Source organism: Engystomops pustulosus, chromosome 8 (genome assembly GCF_040894005.1).
Source record: "Engystomops pustulosus chromosome 8, aEngPut4.maternal, whole genome shotgun sequence".
Lineage (NCBI taxonomy): Eukaryota > Metazoa > Chordata > Amphibia > Anura > Leptodactylidae > Engystomops > Engystomops pustulosus.
Genome location: NC_092418.1, coordinates 20,727,787 through 20,750,230, shown reverse-complemented (window position 1 = coordinate 20,750,230; position 22,444 = coordinate 20,727,787). Strand labels below are relative to the sequence as shown.

The 22,444-nt window shown below is 45.6% G+C and overlaps 2 protein-coding genes across 5 annotated transcripts in view; both read left to right on the top strand.

Moving 5' to 3' along the window:
- Nucleotides 1–2,248: 2,248 nt before the first annotated feature.
- On the top strand, nt 2,249–9,120 carry DECR2 (2,4-dienoyl-CoA reductase 2). 3 transcript variants are annotated; one of them, XM_072120116.1, is made up of 10 exons: nt 2,249–2,376; nt 3,376–3,496; nt 4,257–4,325; nt 4,439–4,490; nt 4,587–4,722; nt 4,814–4,938; nt 6,719–6,812; nt 6,892–6,996; nt 7,879–8,067; nt 8,234–9,120. In XM_072120116.1, exons 2-10 carry the CDS (start codon nt 3,399–3,401, stop codon nt 8,266–8,268), a joined length of 903 nt encoding a protein of 300 aa, XP_071976217.1. In that variant the 5' UTR covers nt 2,249–2,376; nt 3,376–3,398; the 3' UTR covers nt 8,269–9,120. The 3 variants fall into 3 exon arrangements, with proteins under 3 accessions (XP_071976217.1, XP_071976219.1, XP_071976218.1); XM_072120118.1 differs by having other exon boundaries at nt 7,879–8,093; XM_072120117.1 differs by lacking the exon at nt 2,249–2,376 and adding an exon at nt 2,391–2,409.
- Nucleotides 9,121–16,548: 7,428 nt separating this feature from the next.
- The window catches only part of RAB11FIP3 (RAB11 family interacting protein 3), a 46,823-nt gene continuing 40,927 nt past the window's right edge, over nt 16,549–22,444 (top strand). For both annotated transcript variants that reach the window (XM_072120115.1, XM_072120114.1), the window contains exon 1: nt 16,549–21,772. In XM_072120115.1, coding sequence (XP_071976216.1) covers nt 16,937–21,772 — 4,836 coding nt within the window. In that variant the 5' untranslated portion in view covers nt 16,549–16,936. The remainder of the gene's footprint in view (nt 21,773–22,444) is intronic.

Below are 22,444 nucleotides of genomic sequence, written 5' to 3'. Positions count from 1 at the left end.
CCAGCGAGGTGATTGTTATATTAACCCATTTATGTCTGAATGTTTCTACCACACTTTTTGGAGTAGGGCTGTTATTAAGCCTGTAAACGAATGCAAGTCATACATTGAAATCTGTACACAAACTTATCATCATGTAACTCTGAAAGGGAATCTGTGAGGTCCAAAATCCCTCCCATAACACTGGTCACCAAATAATAAAATGATGCAGAAATGGTCATTTGTTTCGGAATGTGCAAATCGGTGTGCAAGTGCACTAGAGGCGGGGCAGATTTGCTTCTAGACAGTCATGGTATTGGCTTTTGTGTCAGAGGCACAGGGAGAAAATGTCCCTTATAGCTAAAGAATTGGCATTAGGCAATGATTCCTGAGGGGGGGCACTGATCGACTGTGACTCTTTGTAGTCAAGTAAGCTCCGCCTCTTCTGCACTACCAGACTGATCAAATAATTGGGAAAATGACTCTCCTGTGTAAAGAGCAGAAATACCGGGCACTGTTGTCAACCTTGTCATGTGGTGGTCCCCTTTAATAGACATCAGATGTGTGTTGGACCAGTCATTGGTGTTTGGAGGGGGTAGATACTTTTTGGCATAGAGCCCCTATATTTGTCATTTCTAGGCCAAGGTCACACACTGACAATGAACTCCCTGTAATGCAGCGCTGGGGCTCACATGAGCGATACATCAGTCCATACACATTCCCGGGCTATATATACTCCAACCTGACATATGTACAGCACAAGCTGCTTCCTGCGTGGCTTCTGTTCCTGCTTTGTCACCCTCTGTATACACCACGATATGGTATTATGAAATGGATGCAAATAATGTGCAATGACCAATTGGTCTGAATATACGATCCAGATGAAACATATAAACGCAGCCTCAGGAAACAACACAAATTGTGATTGGGGACAGAGCCTTTTGATTTTGTTCAATCGTAAACATTGAATACTCCCAATTACTAGAAGAAAGGAAAAATGACTGATGCCGGGAGTCCGGGTGATTGCGCTATATTCAGTCCTGGAAACAACACAATCCAATCGTGTGAAATCATGATCCTACATTATACAGCGTTTTCATAGATCTCCATTCATATAGTAATGTATGAGATTGTATCATACATGAGGGATATTATCCAGCACAAAAATGTGCAATAAAATTGACATAATGGCCCACATTTATTAACGCCATTGCGCCAGTGTTCTGTCAGTCTTTGCATGTTCGTCACAGTGAAAACTAGTTACAATATACCACTGTAATTGATGGTCCTGCATCCAGAGACCTCACTAACCAGATCTCCTAAAGGTTGATCACACGGGAGGAGGCGTTCAGAGCTCCCCACCTTGGTTAAACTCTCCTCCTCCTTGACTTTATCCAACCAATTTACATCTCACTTCAAAATTGACTTTCTAGATGATGCCATCACACTGGACTATGAAAGAAACAAAAACTAGAAGGCGTTTTGCCGTCTAGTATACCGGAAGTGGTTTATTAGGCCAATTGCTGATGACAGGTTCCCTTTAGCGTTGAACCAAAAAAAATGAGCTGAAAAGAGTCATATTTCTCTAGAGATGAGTCAGATGACGCATTCTGTAGTTCTATTTTACGATATCAAAGATATGACAGAACTGTAAATACATGGAGTTAAAGAAATAGCTAGTAATGCAAGCTGGAGATAAACATCCCATTCCCACCTATTTCTTTAACTCCCTGTATGTCCAGTTCTTTATCTCAGATTCACACGCCTTATGTGATCTAAAAGATGAGATTCTTATTTCTAATATGACACCAGCAGCATGTTTCTAGGTGCTATGAATCATAAATATGGGCATCTTAAGTGACTCTCTCCCTGCAGCCTCTACGCTGGACTCATCTCAGGTAAATATGACACTTCTCTGATCATTTGAAGCCGATTTTTTTAAAGGTAAACTGGTGAGATTTCACATAAGGAGGGGATTTTAATAAGGACAGTTCATATCACACTTGAGGGGGCTGGTAGTTTAATGGGGTAAAATCTGGTGACAGGTTCCCTTTAAAAAAAATTATTTAAAAAAATCTCCATTTCCCGTTGTCCATACATATAGTTATTTATTACTGCAGTTTTTTTTTATTTTCTCCTATAACATAAAGTGTAACGCGGATCTTCTAATTTTTAACCCCTGCCGGCATTTTGGACACAGTTTCCTAGGAAACCATACCCAAAGTTGACGTCGAGTGCCAGACGACAGGAGTCTGCGCAGACGCGGAACATAGCGTCACGCGCCTGCGCAGAAGCAGGAGGTCTCGGTCTTGTAAACTACACTTCCCAAGATTCTTAGCGGTCGGGTTAAAGGTCCAGCGAGGTGTCCAATACAAAGTCCGTCTATCGCGTGGGGGAAGTGTGAGTATGTGGTCTGGGGGCTGCGGGGTGGAGGTACTACAGCAGCTACGTGCATAATATACGGACATTGTGGGGGATACGGCTTATTAGACGGATCATGCACGTACTTAAAGGGGAGGATCAAGTCAGAGTGATAGTCTGGATGTCTTGTCCATTGTTCAAAGGTCACTATTACAGGAGTCCTGGTGCAGGGTTTTAGGCAGAAATCTCTGATCAGTACATCGGGGTGATCCAAGAATCTAGTCACCCTTTAAAACCGTGATTCATGAATTTGCAGCAGTAAGGGGGCGCCAGAGAGCAATCGCAATACACTCATTCCACCTCATTTGTAATAGTTGAATGTGTGCAAGTGGTCAGGATAGTTATACTATAAACCACATGTGCGATTTGGTGCATATTTTGCTCCTCGGGCACATGCATCACTTCTGTATATATTTACATATACCCCATAGAAACCTATAACTAGGTGCTGACCATGTGCTCCACTTTGTAGAAGCTCAATGCAATCTCTTCACTCCGACACCACATATCTGACTATGGAGTACAGAATTCATGCGGGTCCAGAGCATCCTACAGCTTTTACTCAGGATAAGTGGTCCACTTCAGATCATTGAGGTCCAACATCTGGTGTCCGTGCTGATCAGCTTCTTCCTCACCATGGTCATAGATGCCATGCCCATCTGTCATACAGCCAGTTTGCAGCTAATGAATAGAGCTGAACTGCAATACCAAGCACCACCACTATGCCATGTTCAGCACTGTGATTGGAAAGGAGTAAAAAAGCACAATCACTTATCATTAAAGATAGTGATCAGTTAAATATCACTGGAATACACCTCTAAGTTGAGATACTTGAGTGGGATTTGGTCCGGGCATACATTTCCTATATAAATGCCCTATTAGGATCTATAGAGGAAAAGCTGCCCCTCTTTATGTGAGACCCTTTAACACTTTTCTGTACAATATCTTGGATCACCTTTATAATTCTGTCATTCTCAGCTATCTACCTCTAACATTGCACAATGTCTGAGCTGCCGACTACTGACCAGCCCCCGGTGGATGTTGAGAGTGATGACTGCCTTGTGTCCTACAACTACCTCTACAGCCCCACTCTGCTCCAGTAAGGACGGTATTCTCACATATGTACCAATATGTAGGGAATCTACCACCAGGATGAAGGACATATTGGTGTGTGCCCTCTTGTTTGTAAGAATAAATGGCTTTAAAGGACATTTACCACCAGGATGAAGGATTGTAAAAACAGCACACTGACATACTGGTGAGCGCCCCCTCTGGTAGTCCGCTCTTCTTTTAGCTTGTGCCCTTGTTTTTACAAAAATAGGCTTTTAAAATTATGTAAACGAGCCAGAGGGGCTCCAGACTCCATAGGTATTAACGGAGACTGGAGCCCCTCAGGCTCATTTGCATATTTTTTTAAAGCCTTTTATTTCTTAAAAAGAAGAGTGTAAGAAGATTAAAGAAGAGCAGATCCTGTTAGAGAAGGCGCATACCAGTATGTCAGTGTGCATGGTTCATAATCATTGATCCTGGTGGTAGATGTCCTTTAAAAATTATGCAAATGAGCCTTAGGGGCTCCTGGTTCCATTAATTTCTTTAGAGTCCAGAGCCCCTTAGGTTCATTTGCATGATTTTAAAACCTTTAAAAAAACAGAGCATAAGAGGCTAAGAGATGAGCAAATCCTTCTAGAGGGGGCACACACCAGTATGTCACTGTGCTAGGTTTACAATCCTTCATCCTGGTGGGGGATGCCCTTTTAGGTTCGCTGTGCATCTTCTATATCCTTCTCATTCGTTTTGGAGCTAGGTGTGTATGATTCTCTGACATGAGGATGGTTATGGTGTTCCTTTGCTTATAATAGGGGCAGAGTGGCCTTCATTACTGGAGGGGGCTCTGGAATTGGCTTCCGGATCGCTGAAATATTCATGAGGTATGAAGTTATGTTGTCGTATTTGTTTCCGTCCTTCTTCCTGTGCCCCTCGTCCTTCTCATTACTGTGATGAAAGTCGCCATGGTATATTTAGCATTGTGTCTTGTCTGAAGGCACGGCTGTGACACGGTCATCGTCAGCAGGAACCTGCAGAGGGTCACTGAGGTAACAGCATTTTTACTAAAGCATTCCGCCATACTGTACTCATGGATGGATACAGTATGGTATCCAGGGCCATAATTCTCTATATCTCATCTCCAGGCAGCTGAGAAGTTACGGACGGCGACTGGGCGACACTGTCTAGCACTGACTGCGGATGTGAGGCAGCCACAGACCCTTACTGCAGCCGTGGAGGAGGCTCTGAAGACCTTCTCCAGGATAGATATCCTTGTGAACAGTACGTGACCCTCCATCCATCAGGAGTCCATACCAGCATATATTACTATACCACTCGCTCTCCTCTCACTGTAATTTGTCTTCTCCGGCAGACGCTGCAGGGAATTTCCTCTGTCCTGCCAGCAACTTGTCTTTCAACGCCTTCAAGTCCGTCTTGGATATAGACACGATGGGCACATTCAATGCCAGCAAGATTTTGTTTGATCAATACTTCAAGGTAGGTAGAGTGTAGATCAACAATATTCACAAGTGTCTAATATCTGAGACCCCCAAAAATCACAAGTCATGCCTCCTGAATTGGCAGTTACTTCAGTTATTATGGGGTGGGATCCCCCCAAACATACTTATGGGCAACCAGCCTAAGGCTACATGTACCGGAATGTTGTGTTCGTTGCGGATGGCAGACTGACACATTCATTCAATTGGAACCATGCACATGAACCTTCATGGTAGAAAACTTTGGGCAGGTCTTTTTCTGCCCCTATTTGCGTTCAGGCTTCCTCATTGGAGTGAAAAATATGTCTGTATTTTCAGATCAGTTACTAGGTAACACATTCATGTCACCCTTCAAGGGGTTGAGGCAGGTTAGTGACTTCATTTGTCTGCCAAGAGCACTCCACCCTGCGCCACTTTCGGGGAGCACCGATCATTGCAGGACCCCTAGGCTGCCCATAGTCAGCTTTTTTTTTTTTTTTTTTTAAACTCGTTTTATTGAAGAATAAAATTTAACATATCCACACATGTCATACATAATAAGGATAAGCTGGTCATACATTTCAGGTTTGAGTACATAATATTACATATGAGTTCAGGTGGTTGTCCTAAAAGGAATAAAGAATTAGAAGCCACTGACCGCGCTTACCAAAAAGTAGATAGATGGATATAAAGTATTGCTTCAACGCATAACATCGCAAAAAACAAACTATCGATTGGATACGGTAGCCCTTTGCTTATAAACATCAGAGATGCCCTCTTGACAAGTCCGCTTAACAGACAAAGCTATGTTCAGGGTGAATATGAAGAAGCTTTTAATTTAAAAAAAAAAAAAAATCTATAAATTTAATAAAAATTCCTAATAGCCCCTTTTACATGTAAAACATACATTTCATGGAAAAAAATCACCAAACAAACCCCACATATCTAGTATCAATGCATCCATAGCAGCCCGTACAACGCAGCTAAATAATTATGCCAAAAATTATGATTTTTGCCTATCTTGTAACACAAAAAAATGCAATAAAAAGTGATCCAAAAACTTATCTGCTCCAGAATTGTACTGGTGTAAAGTACAGCATGCCCCACAAAAAAATAAACCCTGAACCTACTCCATAGACAAAAAAAAAAAATAGTGGTACACCTCTTGAAAGACATTGGGCAATAAAACTATTTGTATAAAAAACAAATCATTTAGAATTTTTAAAAATGACACATTTTTCAAATATTTTGCCAAATGTTATGTTTTGTATTTATTTATTTAAAAAAAAAAAATCGACCAAAATTGATCACTGAGCATTAGGTCCAACGTGTCACGAAAAAAGCATTTCTCAAATTCATGTTGGTCAGTTAATGTGTTCAAAAATAATAACCATACAAAGTGACAAAAAATGGGGCTGAGCCTTATGTGATAAAGTGGCTGCTTCCTGAAGGGGTTAAAAAACAGCATATAGACAGTGTATAAGTGTATATCCTTTGAGAAATTCTGTAATAGTGTAGTGTGTAATATGACATGGGTCATTATAAGTAATTCTGTATATTTGGGTTTCTTGCTGACAATCCGTTTATAGGTCCTACAATAAATCTGTAGTTGTACTGGCTGACCACAAGGGGGCGCTGTAGCACCATTATTATGGGATAGAGTAAAGACTTAGCAGATGATTTAATCATTTTCAGTTCTAATGTTATAAAGAGGGATCTGGTACCAGAATGTGACTGTGTCCACCATACTCCATGATACATCCTGCTATATATGCAGAAATAGTTGTTTTTTTCTTGTACAGGATCACGGTGGGGTGATTTTAAACATCACGGCCACTCTGAGCTACAAGGGGAACGTCCTGCAGGTGCACGCTGGCAGTGCCAAGGCTGCCATAGGTCAGTACCGTGCCCCGTCTACTAGACCCATGCAGCAGATGCGTTAGAGTCACCTCCATGTTGGGTTTTCTCCCTACAGATGCCATGACCAAGCACCTGGCAGTGGAGTGGGGGCCAAGCAAGGTGCGGGTGAACAGCTTGGCTCCGGGGCCCATAGTTGGCACAGAAGGAATGCGTAGACTAGGTAAGTGACTATGTAGAGCAAATTCCTAAGGAGAGACTTCATTAAAGGGGTTCTCACAACATAACCATCAGGGGTGATAAGTTTCTAATTGCTATGACATGAATGGAGGTGACGTGCATCCGTCACAATAATAATTCCTTTATTTATATAGCGCACACAGATTACACAGCGCTGCACAGAGTTTGCCAAATCAGTCCCTGTCCCCAATGGGGCTCACAATCTAATCAACCTACCTGTAGGTTTTGGAGTGTGGGAGGAAACCGGAGGAAACCCACGCAAGAGAACATACAAACTCTTTGTAGATGTTGACCCTGGGACTCTAATGCAAGGCTATAGTGCTAAGCACTGAGCCACAATAATGCTGGGACTCTTCCTTATGCTGCTGCTCTATTTAATCTATAAGGGATTGATGGAGGCGGCCGAGTATAGCACTCAGCTGTTTTCACCAATACCAAAGACGTTGGATGATTTAGCAACGTGCAAGTGCGAATGATGCTTAAAGGGAATCTGTCAGCAGTATTGATCATGTTAAACTGCAGACAGTGTCAGGTATTGTCCCTGGAGATCTGTGTAATCAGACCTGTAAGTAGCAGCAGAACTGTAAAAATGAATTTATATTCCAGGATTGTAGCTTCTTTAAGTACATTGTACTCACACTGCTGTGCTCTTGGCTCTCATTATTGAGCTGCCCCACAGTCCCTCTCCCCTGATTTGAGTAACTGCTGTAGTCTTAGACCAGTGGCCTGCTACAGATTTTACTCAGAGCAGAAGGGAGGGGCTTTGGAGCAGCCCTAGGCGGAGAGCTAAGAGCACAGCAGTGTAGACTGTGAGCCCTGTGCTGTGGCATTGGTTGTTGCTATGTGAAAGTATGATATTTTCCAGGTGGAGCCACTGCGGAAGCATTGGGAATCTGGAATACCATCCCCCTACAGCGACCGGGAAATAAGACGGAGGTTGCCCATGGAGCCCTCTTCTTGGTCAGCCCCCTGGGATCCTACGTGACGGGCACCACCCTGGTCATGGATGGCGGCTCCTGGATGACTTCTCCCAATCATTTTGCATCAGCGCTGGGTACCCCACCTTCTCCTCACCTATAGGTGATGTTATTCTTGGAAGGAGGGAATCACCGGGATAGACTGTAGCTGATGTAGTGTAGCACAGGGTCTTAGATGCTCTTAGGCTCGGTACGTGGCTCGGCCTCCTATGCCTCATCTGATCTCTGCTTCACTCTTCACAGATCTCTGGTCTTCTCAGACGAAGAAGAGCAAGTGAATGGCTGCAGCCACTGATCAAGCAGGACCTGATCAACACTAATTCTGCTGAATGTTCCTCCCTCACCCCGGCTGTAATAGAGAAAGCAATCGCTTGGCTAAAGATGGCTGCCAGGACCACAGCGAGACAATCGCAGGAGTTACACAACTTTTATTGTCCTCGTGTGGCAGCAACTTACCCCTCACTATGCAACATTTAACATCGTTAAATGCAGGCAGCGCCCCCCTGTGATATCTGGCCATGTGATGTAATTGCAGACTGTTGGATAAAATATTCAATATTGCATCCCCGAAAATGGTTAATAACTATCCCCCCTATTTAGTTAGGGTCTCTGATTGTGCAAGGTTTAAGGGGGTCTCCTCCCAAGCATTATGTAAGACCCCTTTGAAGCTTTCCTTACATTCCACTTTTATTTCTCAGTGTTTTGTCTCTAAGGGAAATGCTAGTTTTTATCATTATGCAAATTAGATTCTTAGTGCACTAGGGGCGGGGCCACCTCTGCTACTGTGTGTATTTTGTTCTTTTTACAACATCTAGCAGTTCTCCCTTCCACATTGATCATCCCCTGAATGAAGAAAACGGGTGCACCAGCCGACCCAGCTCCGCCCCCTGTGCACAGAGAAGCTCGTTTACATAAAGAAATTACAGAATTTTCCCTGAAATGTCATCTTTCTTATTTCCAAGCAATCTATATCAGGAGAGATACTCATAATTATGAAGCGGATTGACTCCATTTAAAGGGAAACCTGATGATATATTTTTTAAAGTCTCATTTAAGTTCAGGGAGGAAATCTGAATATGTATGTACGTAATATGGACGATCAATAATTGAATAAATTGTATATTCCATCATTGTGTAGATGTGTATCCAATCCATTGGCATTGGTATAGGCCAGTGTTGCCCACCTCACCTGCAGTAGGAAACACATGCATCAAATACAGACTGAACATGACAGCGTAAAACCGGACGAACCCTGAGCACCAGCTTGTCTGCAGAAAAGTAGTGAACATATTGCTAAATACTATACATTAGTAATTATATTAATAAAGATAGTAGTATGGAAGACATGGACACTGTAATGTAAGTGTATCAGGGGTCTTGTTATTGGCCGTGTCCGAGCTGATACAACAAGAGTGTACTGCAGCTAAGACAGCGTAGAGTGGAGAGGTCCTTGTGCTTATCTGTACTGTATGTGTGTGTAATACATAGTTTAGCCACTAGGTGTCTACAGATCTCATCCCATTACTGGAAAGCAGCTGAACTGTATTACACAGTGAATTTCATGTGCACAAGTTGGCTGTGAAAATCTACAGAATTTGCAGCAAGTGTGAAGCCTAAGGCCGGCACGACACAACGGTGCTTAGTCCTTAAAAAATGGACTGTGCACTGGCCGGATTTGATAGACCGAGGACATTGCAGGGAGTCCCTGCTTCCCTGGAAAACAGCATCATGATAACTGTGGGAAGAAGGGACTCCATTCATCATGTATCACTATAACACAAGTAGTCCCATCCCCAGAACTGTGCATGGTCCTCTAGGGGTTAAAGCTCATGGATATAAGTGACTTTTATACTTTTAGTTTCAAAACCTAAGTAAAAAAACTTGCGCACACAGGAAACACAATAGGGGAAAATGTTGCTTGCTAGCGGGTATTGTTTTTTTTTTTTTTTTTTTTGCAAATTTCAGTGCAGTTTTAAGTGAACCCAATTGTATTGTCTGAATGCCGGGGGTCGGATTTGTTAAAGGTTATCCAAATGCATTCTTATACTGCCGAGTGTGCATGTGTATGAGGTAGTCAGAAGGAATAGCTGTCAGACAGTATTTAACTAAGGTTTATGGGCTCCTTCTATATCAGCAGAACAAACTATTGTTACCTATGGTCCGGGAATGGTAGGAAACCCCTAGCTGCCAGCACCAGATATATAACCGTATTGAAGCATCTATTACATGTGGGTGTGCCTGTACTAATAACAGGACATTATCTATAATAATAGAACGGATCAAGACTGATTGTTACCTAATGCCTGAGTCACTGATTCTTAGCAAAGTCATGGACAAGATGGTATTAGAGCTACAAAAATGGGATCTGTCATAAAGGGATGGGCCGGTCTAAATTTAAAGCTGTTCAAGGCGCTGTGTTTTTTTTGGGAGTCAAGGAGAGAATACAAGTTTCTATTTTCTTAATTCCCTCTAAATCCAATTTTAGATGTGAAGTAGCCTTCAACACTACATCAGCTTTCCAAAACTGCAGTGTATGGGGTAGATTTACACCTTCCATGTTTCTGTCAAGGTCCAGTGTGGTGGCATCATCCAGAAAATCTTTCAAGTGAGATGTAAATTGGTTGTATAAAGTTATGGCGTAGAGAGTTAAGCACTGAAGTGAAGCTCTCCCCTCTTTTATAACGTCCCCTTTACTGCGATTGACAGCCCCATGTCCAGGGACATCGTACATACAGAAGACATACAGAAGTCTGGCGAGTGATGTTAATAACAGGGGAGTGAACTGGACTTCAGTGCTGAGCTCTCCAACATTGTGACTTTGAAATTAGATGTAAATTGGTTGTATAAAGTCACAGAGCCGGAGAGGTCAGCATTGAAGTCGCGCTCTCTCATCCTCAGATCCCAGCCCTGCTGTGATTGACATAATTCAGCAGGCTGGTGATGATGTCCCACGACACACAACCTCAATCACATAAAGGGGAGATTCTAATGTGGGGAGAGCTGGACTTAAGTGCTAAAACCTCCGCCGCCAAGACTTTATACAACCAATTTACATCTCACTTCAGACTAGATTTTCTGGACAATGCCACCACACTGGGCCATGAAAGAAATATGATCTGAAATGCATTAAGCTGCTTGAAAACAGTTTCTGCTGACAGTTTCCTTTAAAGACAATATTTGTACACCATTAAGGGATAGGGTCTCTTTAAATCTTTGCTTCCTCCCTACATAAGATCTGCTGAGGGTGTGAAGCAGACAGTGCTGACCCGAACGCTCCCTGCATTGTGTCCAGATCTAATTATACGCCATCCTCTACTTTCTGTACATGTCAGCCGCACCTGAGTTCTATTCACTGCTGCTGAGCGTGGAACAATGGCCGTGCGTTGCGGCTCCTATGACGTGGAGAAGAGATGACATTATGTGGAGAAGACACATCTGGGAGTGATGGCTTTCTTACCTGTCAGTAACAGTATGTGCCAAAGGAAGAACTGCACATGTTATTCCCATAATAAGTGTTATCTGTGTCCGATAATCACGATCATCAGGTACTTTTATATCTGTGCTACCCTGGTTTCTTAAAGCAAAATCCAGATTAGGTAGTATTCTTCCTCAAAGCATCTTGTGATCAAAACTCTGACTTTTATGGTTATAAAAGTGTGTAAATTTTAAAAACTAAATGAACTATACGATAGACGTGTAGTTCACATACCCTGCACCTTCACAATGCCGCAATTGTATCTGTTCTAATTCGGCCGCGTTGACATATTGCTTTTTTGTGGACGCGTTTGCTAAACGCGATACAAACGCAATGTTACCTCAACATGTGATCATGGTTGGATTTAAAACACAAAACAAACAAAGGTGTGAACGCAGCCTGAGGAAATAAGTAATAAACAGCACTGTTCTATTGTATAGGTCCAACCAATTATGACGCAGCTTTCATTTTGAAATGGTGCAATAAAGAAATGACAGCTGAGCTATGAATGGCTGGCGTGGGCAACCAAAAATTGTTCAAATTGACACCCTTTTCACTGGATTTGTCCTGACATGTATTCCCGCTGTGTAAAGCAGCATAAGTAAAATGGCCGCCTCACATAGGCCACACGACCTCCGCATTTCACAGGGCCATGGTTACACATTGTAATGTGATTGCAGCTGGCAGTAAAATCATACTTTACAGGAGAGGCCTGATATACACCAGCTCTCTGCTTCCCGATGCTGAAACCAGGAATGGCCTGAATAATTGATGTGACACGTTGGAACCAATTAATTCAGCTTGGGTTGGCGGAAAAGTATAATGTGGGAAAAAACAAGTGTAGACATTTTGTTGGTGGGTGAAATGGGCCATGTATGTCCTAATGTGTGAAAATGACGGCTCCCACATTACAGCGACCACTGGTGGGCAATGCTAGGCCTCAAAACTGCCTTTGTTACCTGTAGCAACCAATTGTTACACAGCTAACATCTCTTATGGTGCGATTGAAAAATGAAAGCTGCTCTGTGATTGGTTGAAGAACCATTATTTTACCATATGTAAACATGACAAAGATTTTGGTTTCAAAAACCTTAATGTGTACACTTTTATAAATATACCCCAAAATGGCCACTCCTCTAGCCTCAAGGAGAATCAAAGGCCCTGCCAAGGCATCCTGGCCCCATATTTACACATGATGAAGACTCAGCAGGAGAGGTGAACAGGGGCTGGGAGTTTCTGGGCCCAGGGCAAGGACTTTTTTTATTACACCCATTAACACCGCTTCTCAGCAGGATTTGCATTCATATCGGCTGTTTGTGTTACTAGATCTATTATATTTGGTTAATAAGATTATATAGGTTACCCCCTGCTGTCTTCTTCATACCTGTTTATATGCCCTACAGACATCATATAAGGGTGATGGCACACGTAGCGTTTTGAATGTGTTTTTGGCCCGTTTTTAAGGGTGATGGCAGACGTGGCGTTTTGTCTGCACTTGCAAACGCAGACAAAGCCGCACCCACCGTGGCGGTCTGGGGCCCGATTGCATCGGCGTTTCTATGGAAACGCCTGCGATCAGGAACGAGCCACCGGTGTTTTGCATTAAATTAACGTAAAACACCGGCAGCTCGTTCCCGATCGCAGCCGTTTCCATAGAAATGCCAATACGATTTGGCCGCCCCGTGGGTGCGGCTTTGTCCACGTTGTCCACGTCTGCCATCACCCTTAGCAATCTGTCAAAAAACGCATGCGTTTTTGACCAGTTTGAATTAAGATAATTGGTCAAATCTGTCAAAAACTGATGCGTTTTTTGACAAACTGCTTAAAAAGGGGTCAAAAACCCATTAAAAACGCCTCGTGTGCCATGACCCTAAGCGGTCTCCTACCTATGCGATATAGGGGCTGGGGGGCTACTAAATTCATATATGTAACACAAATTTGGTGACCCCTCCTCCCTCCATAGAGAATAGCGGCGCACGGCCGCACACACGCCAAAAGATAGAGCATGCTCTATCTTTTTGCGGTGTGCGGGCCGGATCGGTGCCACACGTATGGCACCGTATCTGCCCCGCTATTGACGTCTATGGGGACGCAAATTTGCGGCCGCATGTACGTCCCCGCAGACGGCCATGTGAATAAGCCCTAAAGATAGTCGGGTATCCCCCCCATGATAGCTTATGAAGACAATCTATGAGTGCCAGTTACAATCCTACCACCCACCTATCCACGGATCCTGAATGACATAGACACTGGCACAGGATTAAGCTACAAGAGTTCTTGTGTCAGTCTTCACTGCACTTCTGGTATTCTATTCTAGAAGCAAGATGAACCTTCCTATAGGTCTGGCTCAGACAGGAACAAACAATTAAGCGCATGGCTTAGAAATTTAAGGACAGAGGTGGACTAGATGTACCTGAGGGCAGAACGCGTGGCGCTGTAGGGTCACATAATAACACAGAAGAGCGGGGTTATATAACAGCGCAGGTACTGAGATACACAGGATTCTCCCGGGGAATGATGTCATGGAATTTCACACTGAGCATCCAGCTGCTCCACTCCCAGGTGTTATTTCCCAAACACACAGTGTACCCAGGATACAGAGGGCGGCGGGGAACAGGCCTCGGGCCTGGTTACACCTTGTTCAGGACTGATCCGGTAGACTGCCTGAGTGTACCCCAATGATCTCCTATCTAATAAGTGTCTGCTGCCTACTAAGTCCACACTGTTCTGTACCCATCTGCAGGTCGTTCAGGTTCCTCTATCTCAGGGGTCAGGAACCTTTTTAAAATGTAATTCCTTGTGAGCCGTGCAATATGCACATACCCCCAGTAGATAGGTAGCCCCTGCACATGACCTCCAAGAGATAGGTAGCCACAGCACATGCCCCTGAGTAGATAGGTAGCCACAGCACCAGACCCCCAAGAGATAGGTAGCCACAGCACAGGACCCCCAAGAGATAGGTAGTGTTAGCATATGACCCTCAAGAGATAGGTAGCCACAGCACATGCCCCCAGTAGATAGGTAGCCACAGCACATTCCCCTCTGTGTCACACTAAGTGATCAGCGCTATGTATATCTTAGACAGACACAGCACTGATCACTATTTATTGAAGATTTGTCTGTGAGCCAATGGCAGCCATGAAAAGAGCCACATCAGGTTCGCTACCCCTGCTCTATCTGACCTGAGGCTACCATGAGACGCGGTCAGGTTTCATAGTTGTGTGAGGCCAAACACCTAGTGATGGTAGTCACGAGCCACTATGAAGAACTTCAGATGTGATGTGGAAATTCTTGTGGACATATGTGAATCCCCAGCCTGAGGCACCACATATCTGGTGACGTGATGGGACTTCCCAAAAATGTCACAGAGCAAACATCACAGCTATATGGTAATAAGTAGAGGAAGAAGAAGAAGGGCTTGTGCCAGGGATCTAGTAGTGATATCACACAGATATTGTACATGACATCCCAGAAAAATAGGTTCCATGTGGTATCACAGTGTGGGGACATCATGGTCGTTCTGATCACTGGTTACATCTATTGGTCCCGCTGGAGATGCTGGTACTGTGTACAGGACCTCAATACTATCCTTAATCCTCCAGCCCAGTCCCACCGCTCCTGCCATGAAATCTACCACCATGTCCAGGTTCCCTCTTAGGTTCCTGTGGATTTAAGCCCCCCTTTCTTGTGCCCCCCTGTGGCTGGTATTTTTTAAGTTGCAAAGGTGGAATCTACACCCAAAACAGCCCCCCCCCCTGCTACCCATCTATGCTCCCTCACAGCCTATACCCTCAGTCCTGGATCCTCACACCTCATCTCTGATGTCCTACACCCTATCACCTCAGCCCTGGATCCCCACACCCCATGTCCCCAGTCATGCACCCCTACGCCCCATGTCCCCAGTCCTGCACCCCTACGCCCCATGTCCCCAGTCCTGCACCCCTACGCCCCATGTCCCCAGTCCTGCACCCCTCCGCCCCATTCCCTCAGTCCTGCACCCCATGTCCCCTTTCCTGCCCCCCTACACCCCATGTCCCCAGTCCTGCCCCCCTACACCCCATGTCCCCAGTCCTGCACCCCTACACCCCATGTCCCCAGTCCTGCACCCCTACACCCCATATCCCCAGTCCTGCACCCCTACGCCCCATGTCCCCAGTCATGCACCCCTACGCCCCATGTCCCCAGTCATGCACCCCTACGCCCCATGTCCCCAGTCATGCACCCCTACGCCCCATGTCCCCAGTCCTGCACCCCTCCGCCCCATTCCCTCAGTCCTGCACCCCTACACCCCATGTCCCCTTTCCTGCCCCCCTACACCCCAGTCCTGCCCCCCTACACCCCATGTCCCCAGTCCTGCACCCCTACACCCCATGTCCCCAGTCCTGCACCCCTACACCCCATATCCCCAGTCCTGCACCCCTCCACCCCATGTCCCCAGTCCTGCACCCTTCCGCCCCATTCCCTCAGTCCTGCACCCCTACACCCCATGTCCCCAGTCCTGCACCCCTACACCCCATGTCCCCAGTCCTGCACCCCTACACCCCATGTCCCCAGTCCTGCACCCCTACACCTCATGTCCCCAGTCCTGCACCCCTACACCCCATGTCCCCAGTCCTGCAACCCTACACCCCATGTCCCCAGTCATGCACCCCTACATTCACTTCGTTGTGCACCCTGAACTCAGCCATACAACCTCACACCCCTTTTTCTCAGTCCCGCACCCCATCTCCTCGGTGCTGTACACCCATCTCCTCAGTCCCGCACCCCATCTCCTCGGTGCTGTACACCCATCTCCTCAGTCCCGCACCCCATCTCCTCGGTGCTGTACACCCATCTCCTCAGTCCCGCACCCCATCTCCTCTCCTGTACACCCATGTTCTCGGTGCTGTACAGCATGTCCCCGGCAGGCAGGCAGCACCCCATGTTCTCGGTGCTGTGCACCCATGTCCCCGGCAGGCAGGCAGCACCCCATGTTCTCAGTGATGTGCACCCATGTCCCCGGCAGGCAGGCAGCAGCCCATGTTCTCGGTGCTGTACACCGGCAGGCAGGCAGCAGCCATGCCCTCCTCCCTCCTCTGGCTCCTCCTTTTTCTCCCAGCCTCCCCATCTCAGTATCCTGCAGTCTGTCGGATGGAGGTGCCGCTGGTTTCCCATTTACACCCGCTGGACGCCCATTAATCCTCCGCCAGGCCCCTTTCTCCATCGCTGTGACCCGATCCCCTGCCGGCGGAGGGGCCTCCTCATCGTCCGATCTGTCGCCCGAGGCGATCGGCTTTGCTGCACCTTGCGCTGGACACTAGACCGGATTACTGCTCTGCTGCAAACACGATGGGCCCCGGGACAGGTGAGGGCCACTGACCCGCTGTGCGCACCCGGAGCCCGGGGATCTGTGTTACCAGGCATGGAGGGTGATGGAGAGCACTGGTTGAGGACATGATGTGCTGAGCCCCACACAGCTTCTCCAGATACTGATGAAGATGGAGGGGGACCCTCATGTGACTGCCTGGGGTGTCATGAGGGACATGATCACCCCCCAGCAGGTAGTGGGGGGCTTGTTTCTGATGAATGCGGAGGAGAAGCCTTGTGTTACACTGCAGCCCAGGCTAGAAATACTGGAAGAGCAGGGTGAGCTCATGTCTGCTCCCCACCCTCTCCTGTCCCAGCATGATGAGCCCTTACTGGGGGCAGGAGAGGGGCAGCAGCCGGGGGCAGAGCCCTGGACGGGGCAGGGGGGCGGCAGGCTGACTCTTTGCACTTTAAATTTATCACCCCCAGACTCTGCACAGATCCCCCCTATTTATAAACCCTCTACAGACGATCAGATGCCCCCGCTTATCATTGCACCTTCTGACGATGCCCACCTGCCCCTGTGCCCGGCTCCGTTCAGCCAAGAATCAGAGCAGAATCTTGAAGTAGACGTCCCCCAAAGTGATGTCCACTCCTTGCTCATTCCTGACCACACATCTGACCAAGAAGATCTGGGATCTGCCTTAGATTCTCATCAGGTTTCTGAGCCCATGAATAGTTTATCATCCGTTACAAGCGACCTGCACCAAGGTAGCGGGCTGCTGCTCCAAAATGACCAAATAACCCCCCTGGAGTCTTTTCTACCTCTTAAAACTGACCTGCCCTGTTCTGATGGACCTTTGTTGGACCCTAATGTAGAAGCGTTACCCCAGTTACAGCCCAGTTACATGGTGGACATGATTCAAGAACTGCCCCGGCCTGACCTTGTACAATTGCCTGATACTAATTTTGTCCCCTGTTTGGTTTCTGACCCTATCCAGGTATCCCAGACTGAATCTGGCCCTAAACTGTTGACCCCCTCTAAATCTTTTGTAGACGCATCCCTTTACTCCTGTGTGGTTCCCGGCCTTGATCAATTGCCCGAGGGTGTATTCAATTTGGACCTTGATACAATTTCCCAACCTGAGTCGGATTTGGACCTTGACCTCGATCAATTGCCCCAGACTGAAGCAACTTTACATCATACCATTGATCAGTTGTCTACAGCTAATCCTATTATTGACCATCAAAGTCTGTCATATCCCTATTTGGAACCTGACCCTGCTGAATTGACCCAGGTTGGCCTTGACTCTAAACTAATCCCACTGTCTGAGTCATTTGATGCCACTAAAGTGTTGTCCCAATCCATATCCAACTTAGACCCTGACGTTGAGGAGGTGGCACAATGTGAACCCTATTTTGATCCTGTGACTGAACATATACCAGGGTCTGAAATTGATTCTTGCTTGACCCCTTGTCCTCCTGAGACCTCCCTTGTAGACACAGCAGCATCAGAATTGTCGCCTTCACCAGACATTTCTGTGACCACTGAACTAATTACCCATACTAGGACCTTTTTGGAAACTAACAATGACCCATTCCCTATTAATGACCAACTTTGTAATCAGGAGAGCTTGCAGCAATCCCAATCTTCAGGAGAACATGTTCTTGACCCATTAGAATATTTTTGCCCAGAGAAAATTCGGTCTGAAACTCATTTGGATACCAATGAACTTTTTGACTCTTCCACCCCTTCCCACTTACATCACTGTATAGACTTGGATATTTACACTTACAATCTATCTGAATCCTTCATGGCCCATGACACAGAGCAGTCCTTGTCCTTATTGGCCCCCACTATTGACCCTCATACCCAGACCGTATTAGATTCTAATCTACCTGACCCAAACCCTGGCCAGGACCTTCTTCAAGAAGAGTTACCTTATGCTAGTTCTAATACAGTTCTGTTGGCCCACTGTGAATTATCCCTGGATGTTGACCAGAATTCTAATTGTGGCTCTGTTCTGGATCCTGATCCGGACCAGTTGCCTTGGTTTGAACTCTCTATGTGCTCCTCTACTAGTCATTTGCCCTTCCCTATGCTCCATGAGGGAGAGTCATCACTGGCCGATGAATTGTCCCTTTGTGACCCATTTCTGTCCCCAGACCATTATGAGATGACTTTATCTATATCCTCTACCTGCAATGACCATTTGACTTCTGGTGATAAATATTTAGAGCCTGATGATCGACAGACACCTACAAGTGAGTCTACAGACATGGGGCATAAAGCTCTAACTGGTTCTCTCATGGCCCTAAATTTAGAAGGTTTACAGCAATCAGAAGCTGTCTCTAAACGTTTACTCCAGTCCAATTCTCTGTTGGATCAGGAAACTGAACTGATTAGTGAAAAAATTATGGACCCTGACATTGAACCAAAACCTGAACCCTCTGGGCCTCTTGACACTGAACCATTGACACTGATCCAATCCAATTTTACCAATGACTGTATGGAATTGAATGATGGACCCCAGTCTTGCTTGACAGATGATGACTTGTTCCTTCTCTCCGAAACTTTTTTGACTCATGACTTGGATCAGGTTACTTCGGTTGACAACTTAGTTACTCCAGAAAGTGACCCGTTACCTTCATCTGAACCATGTTTAAAGCCTGATGGTGACCAGACTTGTAAGCCACTCAATGATGACCGATTGTCCCATCCTGAAAGCAGTCAAAGCCCACAAACCAACCAGTTGTCCAACCCTGAATGCCCCTTGAGTCATAAAGACCAGTTACCCCAGTCTCCATCCTTTTCTGATTCTGAAGACCCTGAAAATAAATTTCCCCAGTGTGAATTCCCTTTAAGCCCTGATAGTGACCAGTTGTCCCATTTGGAGTCTTCTTTGTGCCAAGCAGATGAACTTTTGCCACAATTTGACACAAAGCCAAGTCTAGCTGACCATAGTGTGTCCTTCTCTGATGAGGGCGTGGGCTCTGATAATGATGAGTTGTCCCAGTTTGATGCCCCATTGTATCCCATTAGCGATCTGGTGGCCCAGACTGAATGTGACTTGGTACCCAATGGAGATATGTTGCCTAAGTTTGAAACCCATCTAGGCCTCAAGACTGAAGAAGTGTCCCAGTCTGAATCGGACTCTGAGAACCCACTTTTAGTTCCCCATTCTGACCTGATAACTTCCTCGGAGGCTTCTGTCCACCATTGTCCTCTCTCTGAAACCCCAGACACAACTCAACCAAATGTTTTTGAATCAAGTGGTGTCCCTGACCAGATCCAGGTTGCCCTTTCATGCCCCACCAGTGATGTCTCACCCTTGGACTGTGACGCTGATCCTTTGTGTAGTATTGAATATCTGTTTTTGGAACCTTCTCTAACATCTGAATCCCTTGTGGCCACAAATTTGGATATGTTGCACTTGGAGGAATCTACTGTATGTTCCCACACTGAAGAAACGCCTCTCACTGAATCTTTGTTAGCACCCAGCACCGATCACTTTCAGTTGTTAGAATCCACTGTGCCACCCACTACTACCCAATTACCACCGAGTGACCTCTCTGCCACCCATAGTGCCATGCCTAACCCCTTGTTTCACCAGTTATCGCCCACAACACTTCACTTTTCTGTAAAAGAAACCCCTGAGACACCCCACAACATTTGTGTGCCCTTGGATGAGTCCTCCATAAAACCAGACACCCCATCTGACACAAATACAACTCCAGAGGACTCCAAATTTCCTTGGGACTGGACATTAAATTTGCACCCAAGTCTTAGCACGGAGCCTCCACAAAACTCTGCCAAGCAACAAGACAAATCCGAGGACTGTTTTTCAATATTTTGTTTAGACACCCCACCAGACTCTAACCACGCGACCCCTGAAGCTGACCTAACCCTATCAGATGACTTACTATCCCTTAGTGATGTTTTTTCACACTTACAAGCTAATGATGTCATAAACTCACCGAGTGAGTTAGACAATGATCAGACGGACTGTAATGGTGAAGATAACCAATTCCTCAATGTTGTTTTTGAAAAAGACCTCGACTCAAAATCTCCATCCAACCCCAATACCGTTCATAATGCCAGCCCTCCCCTCGATTCTGATGACCAGTCAGACTTTTATTGTTTGGATTTATTGTTTGAGCCCTCAAGGATTTACCAGGAAATGGAGTATTTGACCAGTGAGCCACTTCTGCAACCCAAGCTCCCCCTGATATCTACTGAAGCTTTACTAGATCTCTCTTGGTTGTTCTCCGAATCCCAAATTTGCGGGAATGGATTGCCTGCCGTGGAAACATACGTTGCTAGCAACAATTCGGACGAATCCTTGTCGTCCCATTCAGATTCTCCCCTTATCACAAGCCAGTTTGGTCAGTCCAGCCCACAACTGGTTATTGACCTGGATTCCTCAAGTTTAGAGTCACTCAGTGAAGGTGCACAGGTGCCGGTGATTGTGGTAACAGATCCTTTGGAGTACAGTGACTTGGTTGACCCGACAGATGATTCCCCGGATACAAATGCTTTACCCTTGGACAGGTCTATGTCAGCAGAGCTTGAATCTGATGCTCCGGCTCAAGTTGTGGAGGTGACATCATGCGAGATGGAAGATCTACCTGAGCTGAAACCTGACACATCTGACGTTAACCATCTACCAGAGGATCGTCTGAACTCTTCTCATCCGTCACATCAACTTCAGCCTGACCCCATTCTTGAGGCTACTTTGCCCTCGTTTATGTCCACCGGAGAGCTGCCTTTACCCCACATGGGTTTACCCTTTGAAGGCATCAAGTTGAGATCACGAGACTCCCAGGATTCTGCCTCTGCTCTTTTGCCATTTGGAGAAGGTGATCCATTTTTGGCATTTTCTTTGGACAATGACTCTCCTTGTGGTGGGGACGAGCTGGCCCGTCTCCGAGCCGTATTTGATGCCCTGGATAGAGATAAAGATGGCTTTGTGAAGATGGAGGACTTTGTCCAATTTGCCACAGTGTATGGGGCAGAGCAGGTAAGCAGTTGTGTTGTAACTTTTTACATGGTCCTAACGTTTGATTGGAGGTGGAGAGTAAAATTTACCCAGGTTAAGGTAAAATGTGACAACCGGGTGCAAGGTAATTTTTTGATATCTGCTCTAAGTTTATATAGAAGTGCTCACCTTTTTACTTTTTAACAAATTTTGCAACTTTTCGGGGTTGTAGTGTAGAGTTTGTATAGATTGCCCCTGTTGAATAGAAGAAAAAATTTAGACACAAATTTTGTAGACTAATCATACTTGGAAAAATTTTAGATTTTAGGCCGGATCTGTACAAAACAAAGTATAGCTTCCATAATAATATTCGGAGGACTATATTTCTCTCCCAGCAGGAGCACTTCCTCTCGGTCACTTTGGTTGGTTGTTTTTGTGATTTTTTTTTTTTTTTTTTTTTTTTTTTGTGCTTGGCTTCTATGTTTATAACGTTGTGTGTGTTTGGTCTTATCAGCTTGTACCAAGAAGAACAATGGGGCGAGGAGCTGCGCGATGTTTACCTTCTGCTTACTCTTGTTTGCATATATTGGCCACATTTTACTTGCTCTATTTTCAATGGCTTTCGTTGTGTTTTTTTTTTGTTTGTTTCTTTTGCCCATTATGCAAAGCTGTCACACCGCATGTCATTTTTTTTTTTTTTTTTCGGGCATCTTG